The sequence below is a fragment of the Notolabrus celidotus genome, chromosome 14, assembly GCF_009762535.1.
Source record: "Notolabrus celidotus isolate fNotCel1 chromosome 14, fNotCel1.pri, whole genome shotgun sequence".
NCBI classification, from domain to species: domain Eukaryota; kingdom Metazoa; phylum Chordata; class Actinopteri; order Labriformes; family Labridae; genus Notolabrus; species Notolabrus celidotus.
Genome location: NC_048285.1, coordinates 20,841,483 through 20,855,824, shown reverse-complemented (window position 1 = coordinate 20,855,824; position 14,342 = coordinate 20,841,483). Strand labels below are relative to the sequence as shown.

Below are 14,342 nucleotides of genomic sequence, written 5' to 3'. Positions count from 1 at the left end.
GAGGTTCCTCACAGCAGCTTTAACCACTCGCTCACTATACATTATCCCTCACTTCTAATCAGGTCTTAACTGTCAGGGTGGCAGCAGCAGTGGTGTCACTGGAGGCTAAATTCGTGTGTTATTCCTTGAGAGTCCTCATAGCCATGAAATACCAGAGTCTGACCAGAGCAGGATCGAGCAGCACCATTTTAACAAAGGGATTAGCAAAGGATCAGACAGCTCCCTTTAAACGGGGAGATACATGAACCCAGGTGACACTCGCACCATTACACTCCGCTTTCAAGAGGAACACATGTCAACAGCTGAAGTTAGTGTGGAGTTGGATGAAATGTTAAGCTTGGATTTCACTCACGTGTGTTTGACTGTGTGTGTGTGTGTGTGTGTGTGTGTGTGTGTGTGTGTGTGTGTGTGTGTGTGTGTGTGTGTGTGTGTGTGTGTGTGTGTCTTTTGAGGAAGCCGGGGTATTATCAGTTTGGGGAGTGCGTAATATCCCCAGCCTTATACCTCCCTCTCCCCTCCAATTTATTACCTCGGCTAGTTGATCTGATGGTGTAATAATATCTCCTGCCTCTGGCTACGGGAAATGGCCACATGCATTATTCACACATGCTAAGATGCTTATTGATGACTCCTTTATTTATATATTTCCTCAAAGCCAGAGTCATTTCTCATAATTTTAACCCTTACTTCTTCATTCTCTATCTTGATGTGAGACTTGTCTAATGAGCCTCTCTCTCTCTCATTCTCTCTCACGGTTGTTTGATGGGAATTTAGTCCAAGCTTTTGGCATGAGATACATTGATGTTGAACCGGGTCTAATGGAACATATTAAATCAGCTTTATTTGATGTAAAAGCTTGTTTTGTCATAGATGTTTACATGGTGGGAATCATGCACGTCAAACAGAACATAATTCCTTTGAGAAAACAAGCGTGACATTGCCTCAGGACTCTCGCGAACGTTTGTCTAATTTAATACGTGTACATACTCACACTATTTGCCTCCTCTTTATTCATGCAGTCATTGCAAATGGGGCATATTCTCTTTAATGTTAGAGCATACCATAGTTCAGAGCTGCTGGTTATCAGTGGGTTTTTCCCTCTGAACTCACAGTTCCTCTCAACTTAGAACCCAGGCCTCTGAAATAGCAAGAGACAAGTATGATGAGCTCTGTTTCTTGCCAAAAACTTTATCGTCAAGTCAGAGCACTTTTAGCACTGAGGTCATTTTTTGCTTCTGTTTGCTTTCAATCTCCTCCCGAAAAACACATTAAAAACATCCGCTCAGCTTACTGAACTGGAAACCTTACTTTCTAAAAATGCATTTATGAGCCACATGTTTTAAAAGTACACAAATGATGTAGAAGGCAAATATATTGCAGAGCACTCAGCTGTAAAATCTAATGTCCATTTTTCCTTTTTAATGGACTCTTGAATAAAAATGTTAATAGATTTTTGCAAAATTAGACTTTTGGAAACCATTTGGAGGCTCTTGTGCTTTTACAAACATACATTGCTAAATTTATATTTTCTGTATCTCCATGTTGGCATTAAGTGCAAAGTTACATTTAAAAGTGCAGTGTGTTAGCAGAGCAGTGTTGCACTATGAAGTAACTGCGACTTAATGAATTAACCTGATGGTGGATTTAGGGAGTCATGAAGTTAAAGCTCCTGTGATGAGTTTTAAGCTGGTTAAGAAACAGACTGAAATTAACAGTGATGCCTCTTTATGGGGTACAAAAGCAAATAAGACTGATAACATAAATGTTGACAACTTAAGGTGCTGTGTCCATTAATGTTGTTTTTTCACTGGGAGCACCCACAACCTCAATTTCAGAGCGCTTCTCACCAGCGTTCATTGTTACTTGGTTATGAAAGTTGTCCAGCAGCACTTCCGCTTCCCTAAGTAGTGATGGTTGGGTCTGTTTTAAAATGCTCTGTATGCTTCATACTTGCTTTCATTCAATGGCATTTCATCAAAAACTGAAAAAACTATTGATAGAAATCATGTCTTAGCATATAAACTTGGAAATTGTACCTCAAAACAACGTTAATAACTTTTCTTCTACGTACGGACCTTCATCATTGCTGTTAACAAAGATGGTATCAGAAGTCCATCCCCTTCTTGTTTCTGATTGTTTTTTGATCAAGAAGTGACATTGATGAGCGTGGCGATGTTCCAAAAGATGAACTGTTTTCAAGTGAGTGGGCTGGGACAAAAATCAACAGATGCTAAGGGTTTCTTGCATTGAGGACACTTTCCACAGTGCTGGAAATGCTGAATCACTTTTTGTTTGAATAGAAAACAGGCACTGCCTGCTCTAAATACAGCATTAGTAAACATGGCACCTTATACTTTAATTGTTAATGCCAGTGACTGCAGGGGGGTAGGTGTCAGACGAGGCACTTCCGCAGCAAATGTTCATAATAAGTAATAAACTTAGCTGGTAAAGGAGAGCAGTCTGAAACCATGACCTACACATAATCAGGAAAAGATAAGAAGAGTTTTTAGAAGTATCTCTTTGTCCACAGGGGGCGCCAAAATGAAAACACACAAAATCAGTGTCCTCAGAGGAGCTTTAAGGGGATGTTTGATATGCAATAATCTGGGCTCTTTGCAATTTTAAAAATGGTGGTTATGACTGAAGTCGATGGTACTATAGGAAGTAGGAAAAGACTCCTTGGCCAGCCAACTCAAGAAGTTTGTGTATTTATTATTTTTTTGATCATATTTGAACTCTTTCTTCATGTCAGCTAGTATTTCCCAAGCTTCAGGATCTCTGGAGACTAAGATACATTAATGTGGTGATTCTAGTGAGGGACACAGAGGGGTATTCAGTCATGTGTTCTGCCATGCATGTGTTCACTTTGTTGCAATTCATTGCATCCTGATGAAGGCCAAAACCAACTGAAGCAGGCGTATTATTTGTTTTTGAAAAATAGTAGTTCTAAAAAGTTTAGTTTCCATGCAGCCACTGCCATACTTCAAAATTAGCATCAAAGACAGAAGGTCACATCAATACCCAATCTGCCTGTTAAGGTCCCTGTTGCCCTGGATACACATCTGGCAGATTTGATTGGTGGATGTCTAATTAGAATGGAAGCATATCTCTTTTGTGAGATGCAAATAACAGGGACAGCTCGACATGCCCTCTCTTTATCATGACCTATAAACAGATTGGCCACGAAAGACGTATTTAATACTTAATTTCTTCGTATTAGTAAAACTAGTATTGTTTCGTTCATTTTCCCTTTATGTGAAGTTCTACCTGATTGCGATGAGCCAAACATGGCGCCTGTACTATCCTAAGATCTGGGATTTAACTTTAGAGAGAAAATCAAAGCACGAGCCAAGAGCCACGCAAGAAAATGCGAGGCAGTGAACTTATTTTACCACTCCATATTTAATGCACTGGAAATGGTAACCCTCCGTGTATTCTCTGCCCTCACCACAGTCCTCCTGCCAGATACAGTGGGCTGCCCTGGCCTTCACTCTCATCCCCCCACACACACACACATATACACAGTCCCAAAATATCAGCCTCGGTCTGAAAAAGTAGTTCACCACGGATGTGACCGGCCCAAATAGTCAAAGAGAGCATGACACATAAGCAATCAATGTTTGACCAAGGGAACTTTTTACTCTTCTCTCTTCCTCCTTCCCCTCTTATTTTCCTCCTTTTATGGCTCATTTCTCATCTGACTACTATTTTTTTAGTATTAGAAACTGCGAATCATAAAAGAATCCTTTGATGCTCTTTCACATATAACTATAATCAGTCTGGGATGTGCAGTACTTTTTGGGTTAGTCTCTGATACAAAGCTGTAAATCACTTCTATAGCCTGCTCTCTTTCAGTCTGATGCATGCTGTTCCAGTTTATGCTTCACTTCAGTTTTTCAGTCGGTGTTATGACAGTCCTGTTTGTCTTAATTTGTTGAATTCACTACTTAGAGGTAGAACTGGAGGACTATTAAACATGTAAATACTTGTATACACTTTTGAAGTGGTGCTTTGGTCAGCTGCACCATACAAAAAAGGTTTAAAGTCACCGTATACATGTTCTTCATTCATCACTGATGCTGTTTTACTACGTGGCTTTATTAAACAGGCTGTGTCAGCCCAGCAGATAGTGAGCAGGGCCGAACAAAAATCATGAGAGCTAATGTAATAGGCTTATAAACACAGGCCTGGTCCTCACTATAATATACAGTAGATAGTTTAGATTTAAGTAGGAGCCAAACAGTAGATTCCTAAACCTGTAAATCAAGGCGTAGGAACACTGTCTGAGAAACAGGGCTACTTCATGAAAGGTAAAAGAGGGGCTACCCCCGATGCACACATATTTCTGTCTGGAGAGTGTCTGTATTTAGAAATCATGCCAGTGCGCCACTCCAGCATTTTCATAAAATCACTACATCTGAGTGTGGGGGACAGAGCAGTGATGTAACCACTTGTGGGATGGAGATTTGAGGGCAGCAGCTGTAGGATGTAAGGGTTGCAGCTGTGGGAGGTTTTTTGGAGGAGGGGGGTGGCTGTCCGTCTTACTCTGTCTCAGGTCGGCCTAATCTTATCCTTATCATTTTGTCCTGCCTGCCAGAAGTGATGCTGAAACTGTCCAGACAGCTGATTGATTGTTTCCAATCTCAGGAGGAGTAGATTAAGATACTCAGTTGTTTGTAATTCATACTCAGAAAATAAGTTACAATTTAATGTTATTTTTGCAAGTGGGATTCTACTTTTAGTTTTATTTAAGAAAAGATTAATGGTAATTGTTTGTTTTTTCATAATGAAAGATACCTACATGTTTTATTGGGGTTCAGAATTATGTATCTTAAGTCTGTAATAGTGTAACCCTTTCATGGCTAACTCTCTATCCACTACAGTGGACAGCTATTCAAAAGCTGTGTTTTAATAAATGCATGGGTTTTGGATGCATGGAATTGTTTCCCATCAGACTTTACATGACAGTAAGTCAACAATTACAATGTCATCCACTGGCCAGCCATTGTAAGAGTATCAGAAATGTTCTTGCAAAACCAAGATGGCTGACCGAGATCATAAATGCCACTTAGCACAGCAATATCCAACAGATCCTCCTGTTCCAGAAAGATCCTGCAGGTGGAAAGTTTTTTTGCAACGATAAGTAACAACTAAGGAGCAACATAACCATTAACATTTTCAAGTATTGATGTTTGGAGAACGATATCTGTAGATGTAGAAAAAAACATTTTCAAAAAGTACTGCTCCATTATTTAATTTTTTGAGCATAAAAGGGTTAATATTCTGACTTTTGATTTACTTAAAAGTTTTAGGATTTCTATTCCATATAATTTTGGTTTGAATTAATATAGTATGTACGAAAGAAATGTGAGACTCATAACTTCAGAGTTTTGTTTAATTTTCTTAAAGTTATATTTTTGGGTACTTTCGCCTTTATTAGATAGGACAGCTGAAGAGAAACAGGAAATATGGGGGAGTAGAGAGCAGGGGAAATGCAGTAAATGGTCGAGGCAGGAAGTCAAACCAACGACCGCTGTGACGAGGACTATAGCCTCCGTATATGGGGCCTGTGCTTAGACCGCTAGGCCAAGGGCACCCCTTAAAGTCAGAGTTAGCATAACATATAATGTTAGAAGAAGTGCTGTTTGTATATTTATTAACATCCCCTGTGTCACCAATCACTGTAGGTCTTTTCCTTTTGATACAAACATAACAAAAACACTGATTACTTGTACTTTCCTTCTTTTCTTTGTCTCTTGATCTCTCTTTCTTCTTTACTGTCTTCCTTTGAATTAAATTGTTTGCGCCTGAATGTGTGAGCTTTACTGTTAGTGATTTGCTGTTTGATTTGATTTTCCAGTTGAGATCTTGGCAGTCTCTGTGAGGGCAACTGAGAGAGAAGATATGCAAGAGAATGACTGGGAAACGTGTTTGAATGAATTTAGATATGTGCTTTGCATGTGTGTGTGTTTGTGTGTGTGTGTGTGCTTTTGTGTGTGTGTTTGTGTGTGTTTCTCTGCTCCACTGACACTCTTCCCTCCTTCTCCACAGAGAGATGTGCCTTCTTTCGTCGACCCCTTCGGCTGTTTGGCTCGACTGAAGCAGCCTCTGCCTCTGTGCCTGTCCATGTCTGCCGGAGTTTCCAGCCACACCAGGAGCCGCAGGACTGCCAACACCACCCGCTGAGCCAGTCTGCACTACACTGACACCTCCCTGCTCCACTCCATCTCCTGCTCCGTCTGCCATCCATGCCACTTAGCCCTCCTCTGTGGACGCCAACCACTCCTCCGTCCTCCCCATCCTCCGGCTGAAGACACACATCCTTTATCACTTCCTCCTTGCGTATCCCCTCCACCACAGCCTTCTCTTCCCTCTCTTTTTCTTCCCTTTTCTCCTTCCTTCTGCATCTTTTCATCATGGGCCAGCTTGATCGATAATGCGTTTTGCCATTCGTCTCGTCTGACAGTTTAGCCGAGGAGTGAGGCGATAGAGGGAACCAGTGTGTGAGTGTGTTTGACTGAAAAAAAGGAGAGAGAGGAAGAGAGATTACAAAGCCAGACCTCTGTGGCCGTCACCAGCCTCGGCCCAGGGTGACAGGAGGTGAAGGATTCCTATCGCAGCCGCAAACAGACTCTTGGGATGGGCCTCAGGTGGTAGGAGAGTCACAGGCCTCCTAGGCTTCACCTCACAATCACACCCTGGGGGACGAAAACCTCTTGAACCAGACTTTTTTCCCATGTCCTTTCTCTACTCTTCGTCCTCATTTTTCCCAGTGTCATTAGAAACACACAGACGCACACATAATTGTATTTGCTGGATATCTACTCCTCCTCCTTATCGACCCCTCCTGCCTGGTTCAAAATGGCGGTGAATGTGACACCGATCCGGGACACAAAGTGGCTGACGCTGGAGGTTTGTCGGGAATTCCAGAGAGGGACGTGTTCGCGGCCGGACAGCGAGTGCAAGTTCGCTCACCCTGCCAAGAGCTGTCAAGTGGAAAACGGCCGAGTCATTGCCTGTTTTGACTCACTCAAGGTGAGAATGACAAACACCTGTGATAATCATTCATCAGCGCTGTGTCTTCTTGTTTTTCCAGCTTGCAGCATTGTCCTTTGGATGATTTTAGTCATATTTTATGGGATATACTAAAGGATGCCAGAACTGTACTCAGAAAATGAAGGCTTGCTCGTGCATTGGGGCTTCTTTTGGGAGAACAGGGTTGAGATGCAAGTTGCAAAGGAAACAGCTGTTTCTTTAACCATGAGGTTAAGCAAGGGGACAACAAATATCATTAGAAATACCTTTTAGGGTGTTTGAGTCCTGGTAAGCTGAGATGAGGCCATGATCGCGTTAACATCTGTGAATCAGACTCAGAGTTTCCCTCACTTGCACACAACTTTATTTTAGGAACGGACTGCCGGTTGGCACGTTGCAAAAGTTTCTGAGTGATCGTCACATCAACAGGCTGAATAGAAAATATAGAGAAGTAGGGCAGCAAACTGTGTATTTCATATTTCATGTTTGTATGTTGCAGTGTGAGTGTGTATGTGTCTGTGTGTGTTATTTTGAGGTCATGCTGCACAGCGGGGAGCTCTCAGAAGGCTCTGTAATTTACTGTCTATTTTTGCCCTGGCGCTGGGACAACACACTCCCACTATGCAGCTCCTCTCTCTCTCTCTCTCTCTCTCTCTCTCTCTCTCTCTCTCTCTCTCTCTCTGTGTCTCTCTCTGTCTCTCTCTGTCTCCCTCTCCCTCTATCTCTCTCTCTCTCTCTCCCTCTCTCTCTCTCTCTGTGTCTCTCTCTGTCTCTCTCAAACAGTAGGGACTTGGTAATTCTACATTATAGGATTCTTAACAGACTGCTGCAAATTCGTCGTGGCAAGAAATGTTTACCTGATACTCAAAAGCAAAGCTGATTAGATTGTCTATACTGTCAACAGACTGTGACCAAGCGCTAAGTTAAGGGGGAAAGCTTCAATAATAATTCAAAGTGAGTTGGATTCTTGCGTTGCCGGTCTTTTCGTCATGCTATACGCTAACCGACCCTGTCTCCCTCGAATCCATTTTAATTGCAGAAATATGTAGGCAGCAATTCTTGGACTGGACACTGCCAAAGATCATAATCCTTGGCAGTCGTTTGTTCCTTCAAAACACGCTGAGCGAACACAGATGTGGTAGGAAGGTGGTTGTGGTTGGATGACGAGCACCAAAAGAGAGGAGACTGACAGAAGAGATTTGAGGTTGAGTCCTTAGTCCCACTTGTGGTTGGTTTTAGGCAACAAAAACACTTACTCAGGAAGGTTTGAGGTTTTAGTTACCCTTTGTACAAGTTTTTCTATCTCATTGTCTTGATTTAGTGTGTTAAACGGCAAAAAGTTGCTATAGCTGAGACTCATCTGAGTATTATGCATGTATTCCGTTAAGTTAGTGGACAAATTAAAATTAAGGTAAAAAATGAAAGATGTATTGATCACCAGATGTGTTGGTGGTGTCCTGAAGGTGTGTTGAGAGAACTCATCTTGTACTGGTGATGCAAGTAACATGAGGGAACCAAATAACCATGATTCATTTTCTGTGGAACATGAACAAATTTCCATTTAAGTCCACACAAGGGATGAGATATTTCCGTCTGGAGCATGACAGTTAGCTGACCAATCAACAGACTGACCAACCGTGTCATACCTACGCCTATGCTGCTAGAATGACCACAAAGAAAGTCATCCTGTCTCATACTTCAAGTTGGTATCAATTCTTTTAATGTCTGAACTTAAAAAATCTACTTTCATGAAATAACTTATTATGCTTTAGCTGGTACCAGTTGGTATTTACCGTAAAATCTGGAATACAGGTGCAACAGAAAATGAGACGCAGTCTATTTTTGTGAGAGCTCCAGAGGGAGAAAGAAAAAATCAAACCACTCAAATTGCTTTATAGTGTCTCGGCTTTTCAACTTGATGGGGTGAAGCAGCAAAAAGTCCACAACACAGTGTCGGTGCAGCTGTGCACCACTTTCTAGCACCATGTGTTTTCACTATGTCGACTTAGCAGTCCTGCTAGCTACCACTATGGTAGTTGAGCTTAGCCTGCAGTCATGTTGATTGTTGTGACACGATTAAACATCCTCAACCCCAACAGCAGAATTTCCAGTTGGTTAAACAAGTCCATAACGTTTTTTTTTTTTATCATAAGCACCATATGTGGGTCATTTGAGATGTATTGTGGCCACCCTCCACTAGCTGGAACTGGAGCCCTGGTTGATGACGTCTACTACCAGGTTGTAAACAGATTGCAGATTGCATCTCATCGCTAGTCACTATTTTCCACCCATTCATCCATTATCTTGACCACTTATCCGGTTAGGGGTCATGGGGGCTGGAGCCTATCACAGGGCTAACACAGAGAGACAGACAATTATTCACACACACACACTCACACCTACGGGCAATTTAGAGGGATCAATCAACCTGGTAAGCATGTTTTTGGACTGTGGGAGGAAGCCGGACTACCCGGAGAGAACCCACACATGCACGGGGAGAACATGCAAACTCCACACAGAAAGGCACCTGCCCAACCAGGGATTCGAACCAGGAACCTTCTAGCTGTGAGGCAACAGCGATACCCACTGCACCACTGAGCAAGCCCTAGTCAGTATTTTGATCTAGAAAATGGAGATGCATGAAGGCTATGTCTGGTTAGTTTGACAGGAGTGATGGGCAACAAACACAGACATGTTGACGTTAACCTGCAAGGAGGTCTGAAGGCTGGGGCTACTTGCTCTACTAATGTAGCCACACTCTGTTAATACATTCACAGTCTTGGATCCTATTTAACAACGTTAAATATATTGTGCTCAATTTTTCCTTTCGGTTGACAAGTAGGCTGGTCGGAATATACATTTCCAATTAGATGAGTGGCAAATCAGCTTCTTTAGAACATCACTAGTTGTGAGGGTTGCAGTTGCACTTGCAGTCATGATGGCGCATGTGTGTGATGAAGCTTCATCTGCATTATAATGTTATCTTCAAGGTTGAAGACTGTTTCATATGATAACCTCCCTCTGCATTTTGCACTGGTATATTGGTCACATTGGTATATAGGAAATAGCCTGCTGTTTAAACAGAAGAGAAGTATTGAAAGCATGTCCTATACACCAAATTTTACAGTAAAGGAAAAAAGGGAAGTTAATTTCCATGTAGACAAAATCATGGGTCAACCTATTTCAATTAAAACTGTCAGAGCAAGTAAAGACAAAGCTCTTAAAACTGGCCACAAGCAGGACAATACCCCTTCATTCATAAATATGTGATGCACAGCTCACACTCATGGACACCCATACACTGTGAGTAAATATACACTCATACTATTATTTACCCACAACAGTGAGAGAGTGTGTAAAGGGTCAGCTGTGGCACCATGTGTCATGGCTGAGAGCCAAGCTTTGACACTGGCCCTTTGTAATACACTATAGTAAGTCATATATGAAGACAACATGTACATACACAGAGCACAAATGACCCATACAACATACTCACACATGTGTCACATCAACTCAAACTGCGGCGTTTCCGCTTGCTGTAAATTTGGTTGTGACAGGTGACTGTTCACCAAAGATTCATTCAGGTTTCTGCTCATTAAAAGGACCTTTTTCTTGCTATTGTTGCCAACTGCTTGCTCATTAATAGAAATATTTATGGTCTCTTTAAATAATATGACACAGATTGTGGTCTAGACCTGTTCTACGCTTAAAGTTATGAGATAACCTTTGGCTGTGATTTGACGATGTATAAATAGAAGTTGATAAATGATTGATTCCTCAGTTCCAGAGGCAAAACAGAAAAGTGTTTGACAAAGGTATCAGTCGTGTAATCTGTGTATTTTGGCTCAGGTGAGCACAGTGATCTTGGATCATAGAGTTCTATCTACCGTGTTGTAATTTGTCTCATATCTGATTGGCACACAGGGTGTTATTCAGCGTAACAGGAGACCAGAACTGGAAGTCAGTCAACAAAGCCCAAGCCACAGCTTGCCTTGTTTATAACTTGTGAGGGGTTTCTGTGTTATTACACTGCCGGCCTGGTTGGTTGGAGCTTAGATAGCTTGGGTGGGTTTCGGTTGGTACAGGTAAGACAGGAATGGATAGAGGGGGCCGCAGGGGGGGTCATTGCACGGATCATGAAAACAGACAGGAAGACAGAGACGGAGAGGGCGCAGTGGGGAATGCGCAAGGAAGCATAGCATTGCGCTTGGTGCCAGGGCATTCCACAGTCTGCCTCCCTTCCCTGCCTCTGTGACAATATGAAAGATCAGCTTTATCTGCGGGTGAATTCATAACACATAGCAAGGCATGGAGTGAGGGGAAAGGGGATTGTGAAGGAATGGATGGTGGTACGCGTGGCTTGGCACTGGACAGAACCACCTACACTTGATTCTTTAGGAAATGCAGGCTCAAAAAGGAAGGGAAGGAAATTGAAAAGCGAGGGCAGCTCTTCTAAGCTTTTGACATCCATTTTTTATACTTTTATATTAAAATAGCCCATATATCTAAATTAAATAGACGCACTTGTGTTCTGTTTAAACTGAGTGTCTTGTCAGTTGCAAGGCTTTCTTTGCAAGATGTCTTTATTCCAATTATAAACTTTATTGAGTAATTCAGTTTAACTCAAGAGCAGGTGTGTATCAGCCAGGAATGAGGTGGAAAGTTCCATTGGATAGGCTGTGTAATGTGATAGAGGCCAACAGGAAATGAGTCAAAAGCAGAGAGTCTAGGATTGGTTGGTTTTACAGAGAGACTGATGCTCTCTGTGTGGAGTAACGGAGAAAACCAACATGATTAAGATGTGAGGAAACCATCCTGGTACTCAGCACAGTGCGATTAAACAGTAAGAGTTCAATTATCATAGCATTAGTCTAACAGCCACTTGATCACTCCTCTTTTGAACAACAGCATTTAAAGGTAATTTATGATTTTCTTCCCTCACAGTCATTCGCAGTCTGTGTTCAGACGAAAATAAAAGCTGAATTCATCTTATTCTCCGTCCAATCTAAGCTGGGGAGGTCAGAGCACTCTCAAATGCTTAAACAATCACATGATGTCTGTTTTTAAGGGAACAGACAAACAGCCTATTTTGGAAAAACGTGGGTATTGCTTGTCCTTTTGGCTCCTGCCGCAGGAATTCAGCAGCTTGTTGCTATTAGCGGCTGGACAAAGGGCCAGTTTCAGTGTAGTAGAATAAAAAAGCAAATAGTGTGCATTTAGGCTGATGGGAAACAATTGACTCTTATTGTTGGAATGTGATGAGAAACAGGTGAGACTGAGACAGAGAGACACAGGAGCTTCTCTTGGATATGATGTTCCAGCTATGCCGAAGTTGGAGGGTTGAATTGGGGTTAATTTCAGAGACTTTGCTCCTCATTTAAATCTTCTTTCCTTCTTATGACATGTGAATAATACTTTTCCAGCTGAATATCTCCACTTACTGGAAGCCATTGTGACTTAATGCTGCTCTCTTTGAAAACAGTAAGATTTTTTTAATGCTAACAAGGTTGCAGGGAACCCCTCTGAGCTACCAAAATAGGACATTGTTAGAGTGTACACAGTGTTGCTCATTTGTTCCTTCATTTTCACCATTAGGGACATGTTAGACTAGAAAATGTAACCGAATCGCCTCCTTTCCACTAAGATTTCTCTTTTGGTACTGATTATAGTTTAGCCCTAAATAGAAACTGACGATGTTTACATGCAGTCTAACAAGCCCACTCAGGACTCACCAATTTACTTATTTACTCATTTCAAAGGAAACAACATTTAATGAACTACTTCAAAGTGATCTTACATATAAATTGGTAGTGATTAGGATCTTTAGGGAAATGCTGAGTGACGACTCTGACATTAAAAGCTGTATTTATGGATGGATTATATCTATTATCCTCCAATCTTTGTGGCCTGTTTGGGTGGAGAACATGCTGCATGGAACTGTCTATGACCTTTCCTTTAAAGTCCTTACATTATTGGATATTTATGGTAATTTAAGAAGAAGAAAGGTACTTTATTGATCCCCAGGGGGGAAATTCAATTTTTTCACTCATGCTATTTTGGACATGCTACACATACAGTTTTTTTGGTATATACATACAAATGCACACACATGCAGTGAACATGCTTAGGGAGAGATGTCAGAGTGAGGATACTGCCTTCAACCAGCGCACCCCGAGCAGTTGGGGGTTTGGTGCCTTGCTCAAGGGCACCTCGGCAGTTCCCAGGCAGGTGAACCAGCACCTCTCCAGCCACCAGTCCACTTGCCAAACTTCGTCCATGCTGGGACTCGAATCGGCGACCCATCGGTTCCCAAGCCAAGTCCCTATGGACTGAGCTACTGCCAACCCTTATTGATGTTATCAGCACAAAATCAGGACTATGCTCTGCTCAAAAAGAATGATAAAACAAGTATAGAGTAAAATGAAATAAAAACAAATTATTAAAGCTCATGTAAGGAGTTTTTCAATTTCTATGAAGAAAGTGAAATTAACAGTGATGGTTCTTTATGACCTACAATAGCAGACAAGACCATTAGCAGAGAGATTGAGGGTTTCTATGTTATCATTTTTATGTTTTTTTATAGTTGCTGCGAGGGGGTAGGTGTCAGACCGTTCAATTTATAGCACAGTGAGAACACGCTTTATTTAACTCTATGCACAGCAAACATTCATGATGAGAGATATATAAAGGCTGATTTATACTTCTGCGTCTCCCCTACGCAGCAGGGGCTGACGCGGACATGAGCCCCACATACTTGTGCGTCGGTGTGTCTGTGTCACGCAGCAATTCTCCGCCGAAACGCCTGAGGGCAGTGCGGTCTCTCTGATAGCCGGCCGACTGCTTCCGGTCCCGCTACGATCTCTGTTTACTTTTCCACAGAGTTTCAGAGCGTGTTATGTTAATCTACAGCTGATACATGTTGCTGTTTATCATACAGACATGATTACATGAAGAATAGAGAGGAGGAGATGAAATACACGGCCGATGTGTGGCCGATGTCCGGGATCCCGGAAGTGTTGCAAATGCGGGAAAGACAAAGCCGCCGAGCGGACCAATCACAGAGCTTGCGGTCCGCGTCAGCTCTACGGGGAGTTACATTTTGGAGGAGGTGCACGTCAGCTACGTGCGTAGGCCTCGGCATAGGTACGGGAGCTACGCGGACCCCCGGCATAGGGTACGCCGTTGATTCAACGCAGAAGTATAAATCAGCCTTAAGACTGTTAAAGGAAATAATTTTTTTCAGAACATGAGGGGGTAAAAAATTCTACACAAAAAAGTTCCCCACAGGAACTTTCAAAATGAAGATA

The 14,342-nt window shown here is 42.1% G+C and overlaps 1 protein-coding gene across 6 annotated transcripts in view; it reads left to right on the top strand.

The window, feature by feature from the left end:
• Positions 1-14,342, top strand: part of LOC117825906 (muscleblind-like protein 1) — a 95,317-nt gene that overhangs the window by 23,653 nt on the left and 57,322 nt on the right. For all 6 annotated transcript variants that reach the window (XM_034701889.1, XM_034701891.1, XM_034701886.1 and 3 more), the window contains exon 2: positions 6,052-7,035. In XM_034701889.1, coding sequence (XP_034557780.1) covers positions 6,862-7,035 — 174 coding nt within the window. In that variant the 5' untranslated portion in view covers positions 6,052-6,861. The remainder of the gene's footprint in view (positions 1-6,051; positions 7,036-14,342) is intronic.